Source organism: Macrotis lagotis, chromosome 1 (genome assembly GCF_037893015.1).
Source record: "Macrotis lagotis isolate mMagLag1 chromosome 1, bilby.v1.9.chrom.fasta, whole genome shotgun sequence".
NCBI lineage: Eukaryota > Metazoa > Chordata > Mammalia > Peramelemorphia > Peramelidae > Macrotis > Macrotis lagotis.
The window spans coordinates 39,556,593-39,566,766 of record NC_133658.1 but is presented as its reverse complement, the minus strand read 5'-3'; the positions used below and the strand labels follow the sequence as shown (position 1 = coordinate 39,566,766).

The window sequence follows — 10,174 nt, the reverse complement described above, 5'->3', positions numbered from 1 at the left end:
AATCTGTAATTCATAAACTCCCACAAGTGTGTTTTCCATCCCTGATTACGGTTTGTTGTCAATTAGTCAGATGTAATTAGCTTTTAGGAAAAAGATATTTTACTAGAATGTATTGAATGTACAAAAATATTTACCCAACAGTCTCTAAGATTCTCTCCCATAAGTAGATCGAGTCCCAGGGAACACTATCTCAAGTTTAAGGAACACATGTGACAAAAGGTAACCCACAACTCCTGGAGTTCTAGGGGATGCTTCCCTTAGTTGTCCTGTAGCTTTTCTGCCTGGCTCTTTGTAAAGCCTTGTATCTGCTTTTCTAATCTCATCCAGTTTGTCCTTGGTTTCCAATGAAGACACTGTCATCAATTTTTCTGGGGTTGCTGTTAAAATACTCTTGGGAAGATGTGGAAGCTCAAAATCATTGGGAGCCTCAGAAGGGAGGAGGCCAAAGTCATGTCACCTTAAAACTAAAAACCTGAGCAACACTCTTTTTCATGGCAAGTTCCTCCTGGAATAATTTTTCTGGTTTGGTTGATGCTTGTTATATTCCTATGGTGGAATCTTTTCTTGGGCTATGTTCAACCCTCAGTAGGGCAGGCTAACACATCTTTCCCTCTTATATGGAGAAAAGGTATTGTTTAGGTAAAGAGATTTACCATCTAAAAAGAAGAAAAGTAATTAGATGTAACCTAGGATTTGGGGTACTATCTGAAATGCCTTAAAAATGGTTACTAGGATGACAAAAAAACTAATTATAAATTATATACATCAACCATCCAATATGCTTTTAAAGATGCTATTACATTGTGCTCATGTTCCCTTAAAGGTTGTGGGCTCAGCCTTTAGTCCATCTGGGATTTCTAGGGAAGAGCTGATGGACTAAAGGCGTGGTGAAATTGCCATAGAGAATTGAGGGTTGGGGTGAGATGGGGAGAGGGTGAGCAAACATCTTTCTGGTTAAAGATCAGCCCTCATGTGAGAGGCCATCTACAAGCAGGTTGGCCTCCAGAGAAGTCAGATTCACTGGAAGGAGCAGCTGACCTGGTGGGACTGGGGGAAAGGGCTTTCTGCATCTCATTCAGGTCAAGCAGAGTCTGGTGCAGCATCCTTTGGGTGCAGAGATGCTCCTCTATGGTGCATTTCAGTTTATCTTCCAAGTCATCACTTATCTTTCCCAGCTTGATTATCCATCTCTCAGCAAACTCAGCACAGAACTCTGCCTCCTTGAGTTTATCGGTAAAAATCTCTATCCCCCTCCTCATATTTGTCTTCTTTCTGAGAATACTTTTCTTCAGCAGCATGCAGACACTTCAGGTTCTGATCATTAGTCTGATCTACTCATCCATCTGGGGTAATGGGCTTTAGCCAGTTTGATCCATTCCTTTGTGTGCTCCAAATCTCTCTCAACGATCACCAACTTGTAGGCCACCTCCACACTTCATGTCTGCTTCTTCTGTGATGTACTTGGCCTTTTTCAACTGGATTTCTTGCAGCTGCATCTTCTCTTCATCCTTCAGGACCCAATTTTCAATGACCTTTTTAGCTTTCTCACTCTCATCAGTTGTCTTCTCTCCCTCCTCTAACTTCTGCAGAATGGTAGCCAGGTGCTCCTGAGCAGGGTCTAGTTCCTCCTTAACCAGCTGGATTCAACGAATCAGAGAAGTGACCTCATCCTCAGTCTGTTCCAGGTCCTGCTTCTTTCCCTCCATCTCCCACTAGAGACACTTGACCCTCTCCTTGGAATCGTTGACCTGCTGCTGCAGAACCTGAATCTTGAGCTTCACCATTTCAATGGGGGTGATTCCAGTCATGGTGCCCACCCTGCCAGTTCCTACTCTGGTTACTGCCTCCTCTGCTTGGAGCTGCTGAAGCTTCTCTTAGATTCAATTTGTGAAAGACCAAATTTTCAAACAAAGAATTGATATTTGATTCTAGAAACAATAGAAAGTAAAAATTATTTTAAAGACTCTTCTCAAGTGAGGAAATAACAAGGTCAGATATGGTTTCAGAATGTTATCTTATTTCTGTGCCAAAAATAGAATGGAGAAAATTGCTATTGGAGGCAGAGAATCTATGGAAGAATCCATTGCAGCAGAAACAATGAGAGGTGATGAAGGATTAGTGGGTGAGGAACAAGGGGCAGATAAGAGAGAAGTTTGGGGTGTAGAAACCAAAATGAGACTTGGAAAATGGTTGGACATAGGGGGTAAAAATTGTTCTTGTTATTGTTCAGTGGTGTCTGACTCTTTGTGGCCCCTTTGAGTTTACTTGGCAAAGATACTGGAGTGGTTTGCTTTCTTCCTCCAGCTCATTTTACAGAAGGGGAATCTGAGGCAAACAGGTTCAAGGGATTTGCCCAGAGCACACAGCTAGTGAGTGTTTGAGACTGGAAAAAGCATTCAGGAGTGCAGGAAGATGAGTCTTTTTGATTTCAGGCCCATACTTTAGCCGCTCGAAACTTTAAAGTTACTTCCAGCCTAGAAATTATTATCCTACAGTCTTTGTCTCTGATACACTCCTTGGTCCTTATTCACTGCTTCGCATATATAATAGACTATGAAAATATTTATTGTTGATAATTAAGGACAGAGCACCCCCCAAAGGGAGTAGAGATTAAAGGAGGTTATATAGAACAAGGGTCTTGGAGTGGGCCTTCAAGGATGTGTAGAATACAAAAAGTTGGAGGTAAAGGGATAGAAGATGGTATTATCAAAGTCAGAATGACAAGAACAAGCTTGAACAAGGGCTCTGAGTCATGGAAGCCTAGGACAAGTTTCGGGGACAGCTAGAAGCCTGGTTTCATTAGTGTTTGAGGGAGAGGGAATAGTATGAAATCAGATCAAAAAGAAAGATTGAAGTCAGTTGATGGGGATGCTTGAATGCCTAAGTAGGGTCACCTGGTAGTAGGGAAACCTGGTGGATTTTTGAGATGTAGAATGTCCTCGGAGGATTTAGAAACCCCCCTTTTGGAGTGGAAAGGTAGGATGTGTTGGTGTAATTGGAGGTTTGTACATGTGTGAGAGAGCTCCACCCCCAGTCCTGGTCCTGACTTCATGTATATCCCAGAGAGCTTTGTCCATCCACCCACCCCAGAGGAATAAGGAAAAATGATTCTTCACAGCCAGAGGGACCTGGGGATTTCCCCAGATTCATATGAATGAAATGAATCATGCTGATAGACCAGTCCCCACACAGGAGATGCCCCAGTTTCTTCTGCTTCCAGAAAGAGCCTTCCTCTAGAGATCAGAGTGGAAAATTAACACCACCCAATTATTCAGCTGGTTATAAAGCCAAGGAGCCCCAAAAGAGCCTTCAGAACTTCTAAAAGCCGAGGAAGTTGCAACCCAGGTGCTCAGAGTCATAGGAATCAATCAATGACAAGCCCAGGTACTGTTGTTCTTTGTACCTTCCCAGGATCATATGCTTCTTTTCCTGCCGTCTCTTGAGTGTTGGGAAAAGCAGATGGGGCCCAGCTGGACCATGTTGGAAAGATGGTGCTTCTTGGTGTGAGATCCAATTGAGCCCATGGGGTAGCAGATGCCTTGCTTTGTCTATAGAGTATGGGCATTAAAACTCGGTTCTTTGTGGGAACTCCTAGTATCAGATTTATGCAGGAAAATCTTAGGGGAGATCACTTGTGGAGATGTAGAATGGAAGGATCGTACAGCTTTCTGGAATTGGGTATGTTCTGGATGCCTGGTGTGCTGTTCCCATCAGTTCTGAGTATATACATATGATGTGCCTGCCCTAAATTCAGTCAATCTAATATTAACAGCTGTGCAAGAATAAAGGTTTAGATAAAGTTAGGAATTTGCTTACATGGGCTTCTTTCCAGGTCAAGCTGAGAGGAAAAGTTTTCATATCACTAACCACTGTTCTGCTTCCACAAGTCTCAGAAGACTCTGATATGGCCCATTTTGGATATGATGTAACTCCACGTAAGTGAACATTATTGGGAGAGCAAAGGATCCTTTGCAAGTTAGAAAAGAATTTAGGTTCTTTCTGGTATGAGGAGCTTAAAAATCTGACCAGTGGGTTCTTAAATGTCATTCTAGGGCTAGATTTTGTATCTATTTTCATATTCCCTAATCTTTCCTCCCTCCCCTCCCTTCCCTCCCTCTCTTCCTTCCTTCCCTCCCTTCCTCCCTTTTCAAATGCCTGAGAGGCATTAGAAAGAACAGAGCAAAATGGTTCATTGGGACTGCAGAACTAAAATAAACAAAGAGAAATTAAAAGAACTATTTTTGAATGCTGGTTACACAGTTCAAGTGAGCTACTAGAAGTAGTTTTAAACTTCATGACTTAGTTCACTTGTATTTGTTCCATTTTTATTTAGAAGTTTTAAGGGAACCTGAAGATAAGCACATTAGTGACATTCAACAGCAGGTATGGCTCCTTCAGGACAAGCACCTCATAGCAACTTCCCACAAGAAAGGTGTGACCCCAGGTGAGTGACACACCCCCTTAGGTGACTCTCAACTGTAGTTGCTCATCAGGACAGGTTCCAGCAGACGTTTCAATTCAAGGAATATTTTGGGCAATTATTGTGTTCCAGATCCCATACCTGAAAGGGGTGTGCGTGTGCGTGTGCGTGTGCATGAGAGAGAGAGAGAGAGAGAGAGAGAGAGAAGAGAACAGAGACTGAGAAACAGAATGAAGGAGAGAGACAAAGGCAAAGAGACAGAAATAGAGACAGATAGAGAATGAGACAGACAGTGGGTTTGTCTTTGCTAAAGTCAAAATACTTTTTTGAGGAGAACAGAAAAGGGAGAGAAAAAAAACACTAGGAGTAGATGGGAAGAAAGCTCAGATTGCTTGACCTGTAGCTATTAGTCCTAAAACAGAAAAGCAGAGGACAAAGTAGGAGAAGAGTGAAAAGGAAGGGTGAAAGAGGGAGGGACAGAAGGCAGGAAAGCAGGGAGTAGTACCCTCTCCTCTTCCCCATCCCCACTGCAGGTATGGGGTCACTGTAACATATGGTCATAACCCCCATCCCCCTGTTCCTTTCACTCCCCAACTCTTTTTTTTTCCACATCTGAAAATAATTTTATTTTATTTGTTACAAGTGTTCAGGCAAGTTTCAAGGGGAGCTGTGACTAAGAATTTGGTCACCACAGGGTAAAGGATTCAGAGTCAGCAAATGGCTGACCCTCCCCTCATTTCTCTAGGGCAGTGACATATGTGAGCAGGAGAGGGAAAAGGTGGATGGTGGTAGTAGAGGAGGAAATGGCCAGGACCATCTCAGTTTGGCAGAGGGGTGGGGTGGCAAATGGGTTTCAGTTTAGGCATTAGTGCGCAAGGCCTGATTTCATCATCCCTTTCCTACAGCTTTCTCTGCTTGTATCCCAGTCCCTTACTCTAAGCGGGCAGGTGATGGGAGGCTGAAAAACTGGCATCCCTGAGATCACGAATAACTGAGTTTGATTTTTTGTGGTTATTAGGAATAAAGAGGGAGGAAAAAAGAATGAACATGGGCACTAAGGAAGACAAATTGAGGGATAGTGTTACTCTATTCATCATTTCAAGAAACTTAAATTCACCTGATTGGCCCATTGTCTCTGAGCCTCAGGATGGACAGATAACATAAGTGAGTCTTCCAGGAACCAACTACCTTAACCAGACACTTCCTTTAGAGTTGTATGTGTGTGTGTGTGGGGGGGGGGCAGGGAACAGCATGTGCCGGCCATTTAAACATCCACGTTAAAAACTTCTCATAGTCCACACTCATACAGCGGGATTCAGGAACCGCAGACCTCAGCCTCATAGCCCAGTGGCTCATGTGCTCACGCCAACAGCTATCTCAAGGTCAGCGAAAGGTCCCAGGATGCTACTAGAGCCTCGCAGTAGGGAAGGAGCCCCATTCTCCAGAATGGTCCTGATCCCATGCTTCATGAGACTATACACCTTATGGCAGTTCATACCTATGTTATGCAAGAACATTGAAACAAATGAACTAAGGTCACTACAATTCCAAATGTCTATGGTCCTAGGTAAAACCTTGGCTCCTTGGGCTTACTGGAATCAGCAATGGAGCCAGTGTCACTTCCCAGAATCTGCTCTGGAGGGTAGGAATAGGCACTATAACTTACAAAATATTTGTGTTTACACATGATGATAATTGTGTCTAAACACAGAGCAGAAGGCAGTGGAAGAAAGCAGATTTTCTAGTACCTACAGCTCCTTTATTTTTAAATCAAAGAGCTCAGATGTGTGTCTGAATCTTGCAGGAATTAATCCTAAAGAAGACACTAAGGGATGAGCTTAGATAAGCAGTGCTTCCCATGGAAGTATCTGGTCCTGGGCCTAAAGATTACTCCAGAACTCTTTTCATCATCCTAATAAATGACAGTAAAATAAATAACAGTAAAATGCACTCTAGCATCTCCCACCTTGATTCTTAAAACATTCTTTTAGGGGAGACAAGTCAACTATGGTTATCTCATTTTGCAGTGTAGCAAATTTAGTCTTAAAAGAACAAAGTGTTATGTATAAGGTCACCATATGAGGAGGTAGTTGAGCTGGGACTGAAGCTCAGTTCTCCTGCTTTGGAGGAGGGTCAACCCAGGGTTACATTTGGGTGTTTCCTTGCTCTGTGATGAAGCCATCAAGTTCAGGTAGCTTGGAATCTATGAGTTTCCAGGTTTGGGTCTGGTTTTCCTTAGCAACCTTGGTGGCAGAGATGGGTGCTTTTCCTGCTCTCCTGTTCCATCAGGTACAGGTAAACAGTCTTGGTGTATCTAAGGCTGACATGTTTAGATAATGTCCTTAGTGGAGAGTATTGAAAATGGAGCAAGAGGTCGAAGAGGCCAGTTTCTCCTCTGTCCTAGAGACACCCAGAGTAACTGTGGAGTTGAGAATTAAGAAGGGTACCTATGGAAGAAGAAATTTCTGAGCCAGGTTCCCTTACTTCTGGGAGAGCAGGAAATGAGGAAACATGGGAAATCAGTCTAGTAGTGACTAAGTTGCTGGAATCTCCAGAGTCAGGGCTACCCAGAGAGAGATGCCCAGGAATCCAGGTCATTCTCCTTAGTCTCTGTCATCTGAGTTAGAAAGGCATTGAAAGAGCCCTACTACATCTGCTAGAAATGAATCTTAGGTCCTGGGTCTGGGTCTCCTCTGTATTTTTTTTCCAAATGATGTTTCAATTTTTCCTTTGTTTTCTTAGTAATACTCAACATGATACCATGCAGAAATGAAGACTCCCTTGAGAAAAACAAAGGTAGCCCAATTTATATAGGAATAAAGGACCAAAAGCTCTGTCTGTTCTGTGAGGAGAATAAAGAACCTGCCACATTAAAGCTGGAGGTGAGTTTCATTGAATCATAGAATTCCCATTGGAATGGGAAACCATCTTGGTGATCACTTCTTCGAGGCATTATGAAAGCATCTCTTCTACAACATCCTTGGTCTCTTCCTTCTTGAAGACCTCCAATGATGGATAACTCACTATCCTTGGAAGCAACTTATTACAATTTAGACCCCTGGAATTGTTAGGAAGCTACCTTTCATATTCAGCTTTCATCTGATTTTAGGAAGTTTTGGGTTCATTTTTCCATTCTTTCCTTTGAATCCAAATACACATCTCATTGTGTTTTTTTTTAGGTTTTTTTTTTTTTTGCAAGGCAAACGGGGTTAAGTGGCTTGCCCAAGGCCACACAGCTAGGTAATTATTAAGTGTCTGAGACCGAATTTGAACCCAGGCACTCCTGACTCCAGGGCTGGTGCTTTATCCACTACACCACCTAGCTGCCCCTTATTGCTTTTTTATATATGATAACCCTTCACAAACTCAGAGTTATTGCATCCTTGTTAAGTATATTCCCTATTAAAGAGGTTCAGTTTAGGGGCAGCTAGATGGCACAGTGTATAAAGCACAGGTCCTGTATTTGGGAAGACCTGAGTGTAAATCTGGTTTCAGAAAATTGATATTTACTAGCTGTGTGACCCTGAGCAAGGCATTTAACCCTGATTGCCTCAAAAGAAAAAAAAAGTCCAATTTCTTCTTCCTTCAACTAATCTTACCTATGTCATTTTTGAAGGTCTTTCACAAACATAGATGGGCCTTGGACAAATTCTGCCTTGACTTCTTGAATACCATGCTTTTTAAAAAATTACATTTTTCAATTAACAAAAATTTGTTCTCTCCCTCCTATATTTCTTTTCCATTCTGTGATAATCATAAAATCTGTATTGTTTCATGTTTTGGTTTGATATTATGTTCATAGTTTGATGATATTTTCATGATAGAGCTCTAATATGGAATTAATTGTGCAGCTAACTTTGCCATCAATTCTGTTTTTATAAGCAGTCATTCATTCCGTGTTGATGAGAATTATATGCAGAATGACTGTCATCTCACTGCTTCCTCTTGATACTGTTATTAAGGCAAGATAAAGAACTATTAGCTACTCTGCTTTTGGCAGAAAAAATCTTTTGATAGAAGACTAGATAGCTGAGGCTCTCACATTAATTGGATATCACTATGAAATTAGTCCTTCTTTGTTCTCCCTTTTTTCAATGCTGAGATCCATCTCCTTGGAAGATAGTTAGCTACCCATGAAGATCTGAGATCTTTTTTTTTAAAGAAAGATTTTATTTATTTTGAGTTTTACAATTTCCCCCCATTCTTGCTTCCCTCTCCCCACAGAAGGCAGTTTGTTAGTCTTTATATTGTTTCCATTTATCTAAGTTGAATACAATGAGAGAGAAATCATAGAATCTGAGATCTTATGAACTTGGGTCTTCCCTGTGGTGGAACACAAGTTATTTCTTCTTTGAAGGCTTCTTTTCTATGGCCTCCCATGAGCAAAATCCTCATGGACAGACAGTCTCCTCTCTTTTCTCTGAATGAGATGATAAGGAGCCTCATTTGTTGACTTTCCTCCCTCATCATCAGATTATTCTCACCAATAGGCTTTTTTTTTCTTCTTCCTCAGGAAAAAGACATAATGGACCTGTACAATTCTGAAAGGGTACATAAACCTTTTGTCTTTTACTACCAGAAGACTGGAAGCACCTCTACCCTTGAGTCAGCTGCCTGTCCTGGCTGGTTTGTCTGCACCTCCAATAAGAGTGGAGAACCTGTCAGGATGACCAAGGATGTGGGGGAAGGAAAAAATATAAACTTCTATATAAACAATCCATAGGAGCCTAGTCTGAGTGGACAACCTGCGGGCAGGGAAGGCTTACCTTCTTTGTCCAAAAGCCCTTTCACATGTCAATTTATCTTCATCCTTGTGGCATCACTGACTTCGTTAAGGTTGATATTGTTATTTCCCTTTTACAAATGATAAAAACTAAGGTCACTGAGGCATGTGATTTGTCTAAGTTTATATAGTTGTGGGTAGACTAGTTCAGAGTCAAACCAGTACTCTTGTGCCACTCTCTATAGGTCATTAAACCTTCCATATCTTGGATAATCCTTCTTTCTCTCATGACTTTTGCCTGAGCTATGGTGGCATTTCTATGTCTTATCTCTTTTAATACCTTGTTCCTCCAGGTACCTCGAAACCTTCTTGGGTAGTTCTCTCCTGAACCTGAAGCCCATTCCCATAGATGAGATTCCTGAACCTTCCCAGATTCAAGTTTATTTTTTTCTGCTGTGTAGAAGTGATGTTAGGGATATTTCTATCATTGTCTTTGGCATCTTCTCCTGCTGTTCTCAGCTTTGGTATCTGTGCCAGTGGAATTTCCTGGAGGTTGCTGAGGTCAATGAGGTTTCTCCTCCATCCCTCAGCCAGTACTTTTTGTCACCAAGTCTCACTGTATGCTTTAAAATATTTCCATATTCAATAATCTATTAGTAAATATAGAGTCATGGGTTCAGATTTGAGAAGGACTTTAGAAGTCATTTAGTCTAGAGACTAAATGACTGCCAATTGCCTCCAAGTCAGATGAAAATATAATTGGGAAGTGTTTAACAAAATAAATAAAAGTACAATACAATGTTATTCTTTAGTTGTGTCTGATTCTTTGTGACTTTATGATTCTTTGAGTTTCATTGGGAAGGATACTAGAGTGGTTTGCCATTTCCTTCTCCAGATCATTTTATAGATGAGGAAACTGAGGCAAACAGGGTCAAATGATTTGCCCAAAGTCACAGCTAGTAATGTCAGAGGTCAATTTTGAACTCTGGAAGACTCATCTTCCTGCCTGCCTACTATTAAAACTGTGTGTG

General features: G+C 41.6%; 1 protein-coding gene and 1 pseudogene across 1 annotated transcript; one reads left to right on the top strand and one right to left on the bottom strand.

Annotated features, from left to right (window-relative positions):
• Nucleotides 1–968: 968 nt before the first annotated feature.
• LOC141505184 (tropomyosin-like) lies at nt 969–1,808 on the bottom strand (annotated as a pseudogene).
• Nucleotides 1,809–3,324: 1,516 nt separating this feature from the next.
• Nucleotides 3,325–9,931, top strand: LOC141513147 (interleukin-36 alpha-like). The gene is made up of 5 exons (XM_074222691.1): nt 3,325–3,384; nt 3,833–3,935; nt 4,334–4,444; nt 7,163–7,302; nt 8,934–9,931. Exons 2-5 carry the CDS (start codon nt 3,905–3,907, stop codon nt 9,141–9,143), a joined length of 492 nt encoding a protein of 163 aa, XP_074078792.1. The 5' UTR covers nt 3,325–3,384; nt 3,833–3,904; the 3' UTR covers nt 9,144–9,931.
• Nucleotides 9,932–10,174: the final 243 nt, after the last annotated feature.